Here is a 13,458-nt window from a genome sequence, read left to right as displayed (position 1 = left end):
GTGAGATGCTAACTTTGTCAACTCTAGCTTTGTCCTTCAGAGTTGTGGTTTTTAGCAGCTTAGGGCTTTTAGCAGCTATGAACTCTAGGTGTGGCCATCAGTAAACCCAGGGATTGAGTCAGCAGCCTCTCAAGGCACCAGGCTCCATGCTGGGAATGGCTGTACAGGGAGGGAAGCAGGCCCTGATTCCCCTCAGGGAGTGGGATCAGCAGGTCTGGACTTCATCCCATCAGCGGACACTGCACAGTGCCTCAGAGACGAGCATCAACCTAGAGGCCACAGATCTGGGTCTGGCCTTAGCTCTACCCACGTAGCTCGGAGACCTCGACGAGAATGAAGACTGGCCCTACAGCAGCTGTTTCCACTCTGGCCCGAGGGGCTCTGGGCATGGTGAGCAGTAGCTAAGGGGAGAGCCTGCGCAGGGCTCAGGGACCCTCACCCTGGCTTCAGCAAGCACCTCCCCTTCGCTTGGTCTCAGATGGCCGGGCTCCCCAGAGATGCCGTTTGTGGGGAAGGAAAGGGAGAAAGAGCCCACAGTTTAAAAAGTGTGAGAGCTATTAGAGAACATGATCCCAAGTGCTAGGACTCTCTGAAGTACTTATTTTTAAATAGTTATATATTATTGTAGAATATATAATTAGATAAAAGATTTCATATTATATAAATGATACATGAACACATTTTACATAGTATATATTACCTGATATTTAAGTGAACGTATTTTACATAGTATATATAGTTGATTATACTGTATGATTGTAGTATATTAAAATAGTTCAATGTCTCAAGGACCTAGTAGGTGATGGTTATGCTACATACTTTAAGTTTGTCACCTCATTTAACCCCCTCAACAGCTTTATGAGATAAAGCATCACCTCAGACTTTATAATGAAAAAACTGAGGCTCAAGAAGAGATTAAGTGACTCAAGATGACAAGCTAAGATCTGGCAGAGGCAGGATTCGAACCCACATCTCCCAGTTCTCAAGTCTGCACTGGATCACCAGGTATGGCAATGCCCCTGACACCACAGTGCACCCCACTCAGAGTGGCCAGGATAGGGTCCTTATTTATAAGGGCAAAGAATGTGCCACAGAATTTAAACCACTTCCATTTTACAATTGTGATAAATTTTCAGCTAATAAAAACTTCAGAGGATAGACAGTCTCTTCCTTCACATCTGTAAAATTCACTGATTTGGGAGTTATCTCCCTTTTTTCAAATTCCCTCTAGAACTTTGGTCAAATTCCGAGGACATATTCAATGATTTGATATTTTCTAAAATATCAATATATTCCATTTCACAAAAAGAATCATAACATCTGTGGCTGCCATAGAACTATCTTTCTCTTTTGTTTAATTTCAACTAAGAGCCCAAGATAACACCTATACAGCTCAAACGATAGAAAATTGTTAACTGCTCAACAAACAATGATGCTGATAAGGATGGAAGTTATTGCACAGGGTGCTAGGATCTGAATGTTTGTGTCCCCCTGAAAATTCACGTTGGAATACGAACACCCAGTGGGATGGTATTAGGAGGTGGACCTTTGGGAGGTGATCAGATCCTGAGGGAGAAGCCCCCATGAATGGGAGGAGCGCCCTGATAAAAGAGAGAGCTCCCAGACAGCTCCCCTGCGCCTGCTGCCCTGTGAGGACACAGCAAGAAGATGGCCACTTATGAGTCGGGAAACGGGCTCTCATCAGACACAGAACTTGATCCTGGACTTTCAGCGTCCAGAATTATGAGAAATAAATTTATTCTGTTTATAAACAGCCCAGTCTGTGGTATGTTGTCTTAACAGTCCAAATGGACTAAGACACAACGTTAAAAAAATCGAGTACACAGACCACACAGTCTTTGCTTTTCACCCCTTAACATTTTGCAGCAGCTTCAGGGAGGTTAAGTGACTTCTCAAGGCCAAGCAGCTGGTAGGACCCACGGTGAGGTTCACACTGAGGCCCCTCACCCCTCACCCTGAGGCCCCAGCGCTCATCCTCTTCATTGATGAGTTAGCAGTACATTTAAAGGCAAGGCTTCCAAACTCACACTGGGTCAGACCTGAAGGCCACCCACAGAACCAGTCAAATGTCATCCCAAAGTCAACTGGTACTCTTTATGATCTGCTTTTGAAAGAAGTGGTTGGAGAGGAAAGGAGAAGGTGCAGCTTCAAATAATGACCATAGTGGTGTCGAAAAGGCATTCTGGGGATGTTTCTCATCAACATCTACCTCCCACTGTCCCAGAGTGTCCATATTTATTATTCAATTTAACATGTCAAGAGAATTGCACTGGCAAAAGTAAGACCAAATGACTTCTTAAACCCACATCTTGAAGAAAAGGGCCGCCAGGCCTCTAATGATATTTCATGTTAATACCACAATTACAACCCAAAAGAATGAGAAGTTTTGTTACAAGTCTACCTTTTACATCACCAGCTCTGGCAGAGGGCCTTGAATGAACCTCAGAAAGGTTCCAGCAGTTTTCTATCAATAGCAGGTCCTCTGTGGAACACCAGACCTGTCCCACAACCAGGAACAATGCTCTTTTTGTTTCTGCCCTCGTTTTTATATACTTTATTGTTATCAGAGTATTACCAGGGTTTTTGCATGGGCTGTATCTAATGGTGTGACATTAATGGGTTACTGTTAGTCTAAGCTTGTTCTAACTGTGAACAATCTCACTCTCTTCTGAAACCACTAAATCCCCTCAGACAGAAAACTCTAATTCCAATATCTAACACTGCCTCATTCTGGAATCCAGTGCTCAGAAGAGTGTTGTCACTCTTGTTTAAGAAGATACCGGTTTCACTTCATTCATACCACCTAATGGGGAAGAAGTTCATCAAGCCATGAAAAGGCTCAAAACAAAGAGGCTTCCCTAGTGGCTAAGAATGTACCTCATGGAAACAGGCTACTGGAACATTTAATGAACACCCCTTTGTGTGATTTGAATAGCAGTAATAAGGAATAGGATTTGTTAAAACACAAAATGTAGAAGGGAAGGAAATACTAGAGGGCAGTCAATAAGCAGGCAACTATGCCAATTTGCAGAGACCTCCCTGAGATCCCCGCCACCCAGGGCCTTGCCCACAGAATGCCAGTGTCTGAGAATGAAGTGATCCATGTGCCAGCTCCCAACGGGCAGGAGCAGCAACAGCAGCCGCTCTGCGCCATACCAGCGGCCTGGTCCATTCACTCCACTGAGCCCTGCCCTGGGCCCAGAACTGCCTGGCTCTTGAGGATTGAGCAGGGCACAAAGCCAAGTCCTTGTCCTCATGAAGTCATGTGCTGGTCAAGGGGATAGACAACAAAAAATAAATCATTAGGGCAGGCAGCAATCAGTGTTTTAAGGAAAATGAGGCTGGGCTTGGGGATAGAGAGTGACAGAGAGGGCTCCTTTCCAGATGCAGGGGTCAAGCAAGGATCTTGGCAAGACGCCATTTGTCCAGAGACCTACAGAAGAGAGTGAACAGCCATGTGAGAATTTGGGAGAAATTTTGGGAGAAAAAGTGTTCCAGGAAGCTGCAAGTCTCAGGGCAGAGAGCCAGCAGGGTGACAAGCAGGGCTGCATCAGTGAGTGGCAGTGTGGTGGAGGGGGCTGGGGGGAAAGAGGTCAGGACAGGGGCAACTCTGCAAGAGAGGACTGTAAGCTAACTGAGAGAGAAAGCCCCAGGGGACACAGGCCGGGAGGCAGGTTTAAGAATCCCCGGGGTTCAGTGTGAGGATGGCTCGGCCGCGGTGGAAACCAGGAGAAGGCAGTGGGTGCAGGTGCAGAGAAGGCACACCGAGCCAGCGGACAGGCAGAGGTCTGGCAGGTGGTGCTCCCAAAGCACCATGGGCATCCCTCAGGGACATGAGTGGGCCGGGGCTGCAGTGGCAGGAAGGCATGGGAGACTCAGTGTGAAGGCGCATTGAATGAGCTTCCTGGCTGCAGGAGGAGTCGCAATGTAACAGGAGGCACACCACAGATCTCCAGGAGGCCTAGAATAGAGGGAAATGCTCCGCACCTACTGGCCCGCCGGGCACGTTCTCATGCCAGCACCCGCTGGGGAAACTGCACACACCCTAGCTGAGTCTGCCCCTCTGCCACTGGATGCTAGCAACCAGTGATATTAAGATAAGGTTTCCAAACGAGCTTTGGAAACTTGAGGGCAGAGAGCCCTGAAGCTCCTTAACTGGAAAAGCTCAATTTTTCTAACAACTTTGTTATTCACAAATGTTCCTCTTATTTTCTGAAGATTTTATAAAGGGCCTCAAGAGAGATGCAAATTACAACTACACTGAGATACTGTATCTCATCTGTGAGACAAGCAAAAATGCCCCAGCCTGACAACACCTGCTGGCAAAGCTGCGGGAACAGGGCCACTCACCAGCTAGTGGTGACACATCATCCCAGCATACCGTGCACAGCCCCTCGAGAGGAGCATTTGGCCATGTCCAAGGATGCCATTGCTGTACTTGCCCTCTGACTTGGCAGACCCACTTTCGCTTGGAAACTCATCCTGAAATCTTTGGTATCTATACATGCATTGCATTCAGGGGAAAGCTGGTGGGAAATGTTACAAGGGCATGAATCAGGCTGACAAGGCCAGGCCCCACTGGGAATCTTCACACCACAAGAAGAGACAATGAAGAGTGTGTACCTCGTGATGGAAGTAACACTACCACCTACAAAATATACTTACCTCCAAGAAAAAAAATAGGAGAAGAAACTGAACGGGAATCAGATCAAGCCTCTCAAAGTAATTACATCAGCTTGTATAACTAGCAGGGGACAGAGGAGCATATTAAATGACCCCACAGAGACATCAAGCCACAAAATCCAGTATTAGGGAAATTGTATTGGACAAGCAAATTTGTTCCTTCAACAAATAAACTGTCAGAAGTAAAAGAAAAGGAGAGGGGAGCTAAGATTAAGAGACACATCATCCCAGCATACCGTGCGGGCCTTGTCCGAACCTGGACCCAGACAAACCGGAGAAACCGGAAAGCTCATTGGGGAAGGGACTATATTAAAAAAGTACTGTCGAGTGGGAGAGAGGTATTACATTACAGTTAAGTTTTCAAAAGGAGTCCATAGCTTTAGGAGAAGTATTTATGGATCAAATATGATTCTGGGATTTGCTTCAATACAAGATTGGCCATTGTGGACTTAACGTTCAAGTGGGGTGAGGGATACAGAGGGTTCCTCGACTTTTGTTATGTTCGACATATTCCATCATTAAAAGGTTATATGGTAAGCACGCACACACACATATACATTCTATCTTTAACCCAGAAACTGTGTACAAGGCCAGCTTCCATCTACAAAAATTAATAGCATACATAGACTTGAAAAAAAATACAAAAGTTTCTTTTTTCCTCACTTGGACCCAAGCATAATGATGGATATCCTTCTTTGCCTGGAAAGTTTACCAAGATAAACAAGTAAGAGTTTAAAATGTTATAAGCAGCCAAACTCCTGGTGAGGTGCTCTGGAAAAGAATGCACTGCATATTCTGGGAAGCAAGAACAGCAGAAAGTTTTCCGGAGGAAAATCTAGCGTCTCCACCTTCAACTGATGTTGGTAATAATATCCAAAAAGCCCATTATGTACAACAGCTCATGTGTTAGGCGTTTACACTAGGTTGGGGTAATCACAGTATGAATACTTACGGAAGTTTTCTGAATTTCTCAATAAGTTATACCAATCTGCAGGATTCCATCCAAACATTAAGAGCCAATCTTCACTATCAGAAAAATATTGAGTCTGTTTTTGTCTCCTACCGAGCCTGTGTAATAACTCACTGGAAGGCTATCCCAGTTACTTTTCACTTGCAAAGGATTTTAAGCATGGCCGAAGAGCCCATGTTTTCTCTCCTTCCTGTGAGGCTGTGTCACACAGCACAGTGAACATGTGTGGGAACAACACAGCAGCCAATAGCACACTGCCTCTCTGAGTGGTGCCATCTGGAGAGCTGGGGTGGGCCCCCAGGATCAAGGCCAGGTCCAAAACCTTCTCCCATGCCACTCGTCAGCCTCCCCTGTGGGGCGGGTGTTCCCCCAGGCTCTGGCAGGGAGTGAGGTTCTGAGGATCATCCTCTCAACAGGGAGCAACATTTCCCATTGCTGCTCCCGAACGTGGGCTCTTGCTAAGGAAAGCAAAGAGAAAATACAAATAGCACTGGCCCTTCTATTCGCAGGGGCACAACTCATACTCCACCCTGGCTGCAGCTGTAAAGTTACCACTCTCCCTGTACTAGCTTCGGCTTCCCATCCAATAGACCTGGAGAAACTGAAGCTGTCTTTTCCTACTCTTACTTAGTTCAACTACAAGAGATGAATTTACTTCTTAGTGATGCCAAGGAGAAGGGATTTCCTCAGTCACCCGAGCACAGGCTCCTTTTATTTTCTAGAGTGTTCAGTCTTAAGGTGACACTGCAGTATAAACCTTTGTCTTCCTGATGCCAGAATGAAGGCGGCCAGGCAAGGAAGAGGCGCTGGGCCCAGCAACCCTGCAGAAGGCTGAGCTGGTTGGGAAGGGTGCTGGGTAGGGCTCCCCTTTGAGGCTCAGGGGTCCTGTGTTCCACAACCAGCCGAGACCCAGGTCACCTTCACCAGAGCTTCTAGGAGTGAGAATTAAATTAACTGCAACCCCCAGTCCACATGACGCCTAGTGTTAAATGAGGAGTTATCTAGAGACATTGTGAAGCCTTGATTCTTCCCGGTAATGAGAGGAAGCTATGGGGTAGCCAAAGGGAAGGATGAGATCAACCTCCAATTCAACCAGAAAGTCCTAGCAACTTCTGAAGACCTCCCAAATGAAATTATTTGCTTCTGCTTGCTTCTTGTCCAGCCCTGGAGCAGGAGTGACACAGGAGCACAGGGCCACAGCACAGAGAAGCACCCCAGCAGGCTCTGAGCAATCCTGGATGATTAAAAATGTGAATCTCAACCTTGTGTTAAACAACAGGGTTTGATGTGCCTGGTAATTACCCTGTGTATGTGCCTGAGATGATCACACTTGGCCAGCACTTCTTGGATTGCCACCATCTAAAGAGCAATACTGCAGTCACACCTGACACACTGCCACAGCACCTGCACACGGGGTGCCAGAGAGTGGCACTGAGAAGAGTGACCACACGGACCCTGGCGTTGGCTGACCACTGAGTATGTAGCAGGCACCAGGACTGCCCTCCCACCAACTGAGCCCAGTGACCGCTGCTATGGACTGGAAGTCTGCATCCCCCACAAACCCATATGGTGAGCCCTCACCCCTGATGGGATGGTATTTGGAGACAGGCCTTTGGGGGGTTTAGGTTTAGATGAGGTCATGAGAGTGGGGCCCCTGTGATGGGATTAGTGAGTGTCCTCATAAGAAGAGGAAGAGACACACCAGAGAACAGAGGTCTGCCATCACCACCATCATGTGAAGAAACAGCAGGAAGGCAGCTGTCTGCAAGTCAGGAAGCAGGCCCTCACCAGACACCAAGTTTGCTAGTACCTTAATCTTGGGTGTCTCACCTTCAGCAATGTCTGTAAATGTCTGCTGTTTGACCCTGGTTTTTTGTCTGGTATTTCATCATAGCAGCCCGAGCTAAGACAATTCCCAGACAGATGAGAAAAGTAGGTGCAGAAGGTATGAAGCACATGCTCAAGCTCAGCAAGTGAAGCCAGGCTCCGAATAGAGGGAAAATGGACTGTTGACCAACAAGCACACAATACCCTTTCTTAAGAAAATTAATTATTTCATATCAACACCCCCAGCATTTATAAAATCACTTTTGTTTGTTGAATTTGCTGATTCAGTATAGCACACAAATGATATGGGGATTCAAACTCTTAGTAGGGAGAAGGTTCTAATTGTCAAGATGCCAACAGGAAGAAGCCCTACAGAGAGATGGCCCAACAGCATGTTCTGTGATGATGGAAAACTTCTGTTACCTGTGCTGTTCAGTGCGGTGGCTACTGGTCCAGTGGTTCCCAACCAGGGGCACATGTGCCCTCCAGGGAACACTTGGCAGTGTCGGGAGACATTTTTGGCTGTCACAGCTGGGTGGGAGGGTGCTACTAATATCTAGGGGGTCAAGGCCATGGATACCGCTCAACATCTTGTGCACAAGAAGAGCGCCTGCCACAAAGGGCTATCTGGTCCAAGTGTCAACAGCACTAAGAGAGAGAAAATCCACACTAGTCACATGTGACTACTGGGCATTTCAGATGTGGCTACTGAGACTGGCGGGGGGCTAAATTTTAAATTTTCCATAATTTTAATTTAAATTTTAGAATAAAAAAATTTAAGAGACTAAAACTACCAAAACTAGAATTTGGATTTAAACAGCCATGTATGTCTTGGACAGTGTAGCTCTCAAGAATATGCAGAGATAGAAAATAAAGGTCTTGTTTCCCAAGTATTCTCATTTAAAGGAGTGAAGGATCTTCAAGGAAAAGGAAGATTTTGATGCATAGGACTGGGAAATAATGACCACAGATAAAAGCATAAAAGGGAACACCCACAAAGCTGTAGGACCCACATCCAGGTACCAAAACAGGTCAGCACAAAAATAAGTCCCAGGAACCATCTCTCCTCTATAAATGCAGGCAACTCACTCTTGCAGGGTCTCCACCCCCTTTTCTTTGTACTGCAGTTCTTGCTTCATCTGGGTCAGCTCTCGTTTTAATCTGGAAAGCTAAAGACAAATTACATTTTTTTTTCCAAAAAAAAAAAGCGGTGAAAAATTATTTCTACAATTGTTAGCACTGTCATCTAAGTTTCTGATTAGCTTCCGAGTCACTGGATCATCTATCCTCTCCATGAACATGCATTCACAGGCAAATAAAATAGCCATCCTATAAGAACTGCGCTGCTTGGACACAAGAACCCCAGAGCACTAACAGGCTCCTACCCACGTGGACCAGGGAACCAGCAACTATTCCCTTTTTCAAGGTATTGAGCTACACATCACACTTAGCAAACCATGTAATACTTTTGTCAACTTCCCTTCTACTTACCACTCCCACATCCCACATAGGAAACACTGTTGCTAAAAGCAGGGTCCCAGTCTCCAACTACCTGGGAGTCAGTCACCTGAGTGCTATTTACAGATTCCAGGACCTGCCTTGGTCTGTGCTAAAACTCAGGGCTGGGCCTGGGAGCTCACACATTTCTCAACTCCCCAGGTGTTCTGCTCAGATGCACTGGAGTTTGAGAACCACTACATTAAGAGGGACACTCTGATTTGGAGAACGAGACACCAGAACAAGAGCTTCATTTCCAAGATGTCTCCTGTGCTTTGTTGCAAATGCAACAAAACCGTCCCCCTTCCCAGACAACCAAGACAAGGGGCTGAAGGGATGGAACAAGGAGGCACATAAAGAAGTCTGGCGTCTCGGGGAAGGAGCGTCACAGCATTCTGATCTAACGCCACTGCTGCAGGACTCCTCCAGGAACACAGCAACCTGGGGAGACAGCAGCCGCTAAAGCTGCAGAGGGCCAGGGTTGGCACCCCGCTGACAGGGAAGCAGCCCTTTGAGATCAGGCCCTGATGTCACCAAGTCTTTCCAAATAGGGGGACGAGTCTAGATATGGGTGATTTTTTGGTTAGATCAGCTGAGGTTTTAAAGTGAAACTTTCCCCCTCCTATTGGGATAAGAGTGGAGAGTAAGACCAAATGAAATCGAAAATCTTACTAAAATATGAGTGTTGGACACACTGACCACCATAGAATGAACCATGATATGTGATGTTACATAAAAATACATATGGGGCTGCTAGTTGTGAAAACACCCGTTTTACTCACCCTGTCCCGACGACTTGCTATTTCTGCTTTAATTTGGTATGGGTCGTACTTTGTATTTGTTGAATATCCAGAGAAGGCTAAACAGAAGGAAAATATTTGATTTTATAATGGATCCTTTAAAATAAAGAAATACACACAGATTGGAATTTTGGATTCACCGTATCAAATAACTACTTCTAAGTTTCAGAACTACAAGGCACTGGCTCCTAAGGAATTAACAGTTCACAACTTCAAGTCTCAATGTTTGATTTTTGCGTGAGCTACATGATTCCACATGATAAAACATTATGGCTGTAGATAAATCAAAACTGTTTATTCGACTGCAAAACTACTAAGGTTAAAAATCACCTAGACACAGTGAGGGGATGATATCATGGTATAGAAAACTGTTCTTACTATGTAAACAGTATGTACAGTATGAATCCAGCTTTGCTTTTTCAAATGCACAGACATGCAAGTGACTGGAAGAACAGAACCAAAAGCTAACTATGGTTATTCTCAGTGGCTTCATTATACAAGACTTTATTTTTGTCTTCTTCATATCTATATTCTCCAGATGAACAACTCTTGACATAAGAAAGAAAAAAACACAAAGATTTGTAAAATGGCAAAGAACTTTCTAGCAATGTGTCAGTATCTGGAGGGCTTAGGAAAAAGCTATGCTTCCAAGCTGCTTGCACCTAGCAAACTCAAGTGCAGCACCCACACTTTTATTCAGCAGCCTGTTGATGGATATTCAGCTAAAACTCACCACACAGCTAAATGCTTTCTTAGACAGCGCAGTGTGCACAATGCACGATGTTTGAACAGATACAGCATCATCGCTATGAACAGCCAGTACCCGGGGGCGGGTATGACACGCAGACTTTTACACAGCCTGCCAGTTCCCATCTGCACAGAGAGCCACAAGTCTTTTCTGGTGTTTCAGCAGCTGAAGCAGCCAGTGGCCACTCTGAATTTCCAAGACCCTGTTCGCCTCCCCACAATGCTTTTTCTTGATGCTTCTGAAGCCAGCAGCTTCTGTGTGTAGTGACTTGGTTTCAATCCCTTCCTTAGCTGGTGGAGCGCCCCAAACTGCTATAATCTCCCTCCAGGCCACTTCTACTAACATCACCTGCTTAGAAGACCCATCTGCAGAGCCAGCAACCTTTCTTTTACCCCTTTGATCTGGGTACAGAAGTCGGACTGTCTTGCAGATAACTAGATGCAAACTAGAAACTAGTTGAAAATCATTTCCTGACTTTATATTGGAGAGGATGGCTCAAAGCCATCAAGTGGCTTAAACAGCAAGATTATTTAAGAGCCTCAACTTTGGATGCAGTTCATTTGAGCAGTTCAGATATCTCCTTCTTTAAAAAAAATACAGTTCTACAGAAAATCTACTATTTAAGCCCCCATTTGTCAGAATTTCAAACCACTAGAATCTATTGGAAATAAATACCTGGAGGCACTAAGTGTTTGCCAACTTTATCTAAAATGTTCTTATATTTAGAATTGTAATCTCTCAAAGACATGGAGTAAAATGTTTTTAAAATAGAATTCTTTCTTAGACAAATGTCTATTTCCAAATCCCCTAACTTCCATCCTGTCTGACTCTTTGGTTTCACTTAAGATCAGTAGCAAAAGCAACACCTTGAACAATGCCCTTACAAGGCAGAAATCATTTCTATCAAATCTCCACAGTGAACTCCTGGGACTTAAGTTCCCCAGACCTGAGCTTAAGGGACTTCCAGTTGGGACACATACAATAAGCAAATGAGCCTTGGGCTTGCTGACTCCTCACATCCGTGCGTGTCAACTTGTCCCCTTGAGCAACCCCTCCACCAAAGTCCAGGGAAGTTAACTGCAATGTTAAACATCAGCAACAATGATCTGAAATCATCGCTATAAAAATCCTGTGCAATTTTGTAAGGAAAATCAGCCAAGAGACTAGAAATGCACAGGGCACAGCTGGACGAATACACAGCACTTGTCCCCCAACTCTCCTCCCTCACTAATGGAGCCCTGAGGTTGAGGGTATCCCCTTTCCCCCAGGGAGGCCCAGCATGTACCCAGTCCTGAGCCACCGAATCCACCAATGGGGAGGCCCACTCCACCTCTAAAGGGCTCTGTTATATGACAGCGGATGGCCTTGTTGTCCAGGCCCATGGGAGTGAGTCTCTTCCATTACCTACAGCTGAACCATCCTAAATTGTAGAAAAGGTTTTACTTACATTGATGCCATTCATGTTACCTTTGTTTTAGTCTCTAAAATTATAAAATTCCAGGACTGGGATGAAGGAAAAGGCAACTCATGTACCTAAGACAGTGAGTCCATTTTACCATCAAGTGCTAAGGAACATTGTGAACACCGATGTGACTTTTAATAGCCTAAGTCAACTTAGCCAACTAACTTCTCAGTTCCCTATGTCTGCCAGTAAGTCTGATGGGACCCATTTCTAGGGTGCAAGGAATAGCCCAATGTTCCAGACCACATTTTAAATGGCATGCACTCCAGAACATTTAGAAAAAAATATCTTCCTCTGTTAAGACATGCCTCTGATCTCACGGTTTATGATAAATACCAGGCTTTCACCTCTGAGGCTTTCTCTTCTCTTGAAGAGTTGAGTGGGCAGAGCTATTATTAAATAGCTTAAGGAGCCCAGTCAGATGCACGGTATTGCTTTGGATGATATAGAAAGAAGGTGATAGTTTAGCTGGGTCACAACCATGTAAATTATTATACCTTGCTATTATGGGGTGCCTTTCACATTATTTCATCTATTCTCATAAAATGTTTGTGAGAGATGATGATGGCGTTTCCCCACTATTAAGACTAAGTTTGAAGTGACTTGACCTACATTGTGCCATCAGTCAGAGAGGGACTTCTGTCTAGAACCCGGGCTCCTGGGGGGTCATCTGTCCAAGATTCTTCAACAAGATTAGCTTTTCCAATGTAAGAAGCATGGGTCTCCAATTCCCCAATGCCCAGGGTCCACTAGGGAAACCTGACCTATATATCTAGCACTCAAAAATGCTGCCGACCCCAGGACTTATTTTGGATTTCAATTTTATGGGGTACTGGAAGGGAGAAACATGTATGTCCATGTATCCATCTGTCTGTCTCTCTCTCTTACACACAGGCTTCCTCTGTGCTGTGAGAGCCTAAGATCACCCCAGGGGGGTGACATGCTGTAACAGACCAGTAGTCCTTCTCCCAAGACATCCTCTGGACAGACTGCTCCTTAGGCCAGGGGGCACCGCCAGGCGCCAGCACAGTGGAGAGTTGCTCAAGGCTGCCCGGGAGGACTCTGAGGCCTCACAGAAAGGCCAGTGAGCCCTGACAGTTTCCAAGCTGACGGGTACTAATTACCAGGGCAGCGACAAAGGAATGCATGCAAATAACTGAGGCCAACAACAGAGGGCATGACTTTTTTTTAAGGCTCCATAAACAAAGGAACAAAAAATATCAAACAAACCTACTCAGAGGTGACCTACAGAAGTAACACCAGATGCCACCAAATCCAAAGAACTCTCTTCCTAGGACAGACTAGGGGATTATCTCAATAGACATGTGTGCTTTGCTACAACCTTTAAGACTGAGTCTTGCCAACTTAATACCTGTGAAAAATGCTATGTGATCCATTCTTCTCCTGCCTGTTCCAACATGCTTGCATGAAGGAAAACAAAAGGCTGAAT

The 13,458-nt window shown here is 45.4% G+C and overlaps 1 protein-coding gene across 1 annotated transcript in view; it reads right to left on the bottom strand.

The window, feature by feature from the left end:
* Positions 1–13,458, bottom strand: part of WWC3 (WWC family member 3) — a 117,348-nt gene that overhangs the window by 56,064 nt on the left and 47,826 nt on the right. Inside the window, exons 4-5 of the mRNA XM_036913009.2 lie at positions 9,781–9,857; positions 8,591–8,670 (exon numbers count right to left, since the gene is read on the bottom strand). Coding sequence (XP_036768904.2) covers positions 8,591–8,670; positions 9,781–9,857 — 157 coding nt within the window. The remainder of the gene's footprint in view (positions 1–8,590; positions 8,671–9,780; positions 9,858–13,458) is intronic.

The sequence above is a fragment of the Manis pentadactyla genome, chromosome X (genome assembly GCF_030020395.1).
Source record: "Manis pentadactyla isolate mManPen7 chromosome X, mManPen7.hap1, whole genome shotgun sequence".
Lineage (NCBI taxonomy): Eukaryota > Metazoa > Chordata > Mammalia > Pholidota > Manidae > Manis > Manis pentadactyla.
The sequence above is the reverse complement of the archived record's forward strand: the minus strand, read 5'-3'. Positions and strand labels throughout refer to the sequence as shown.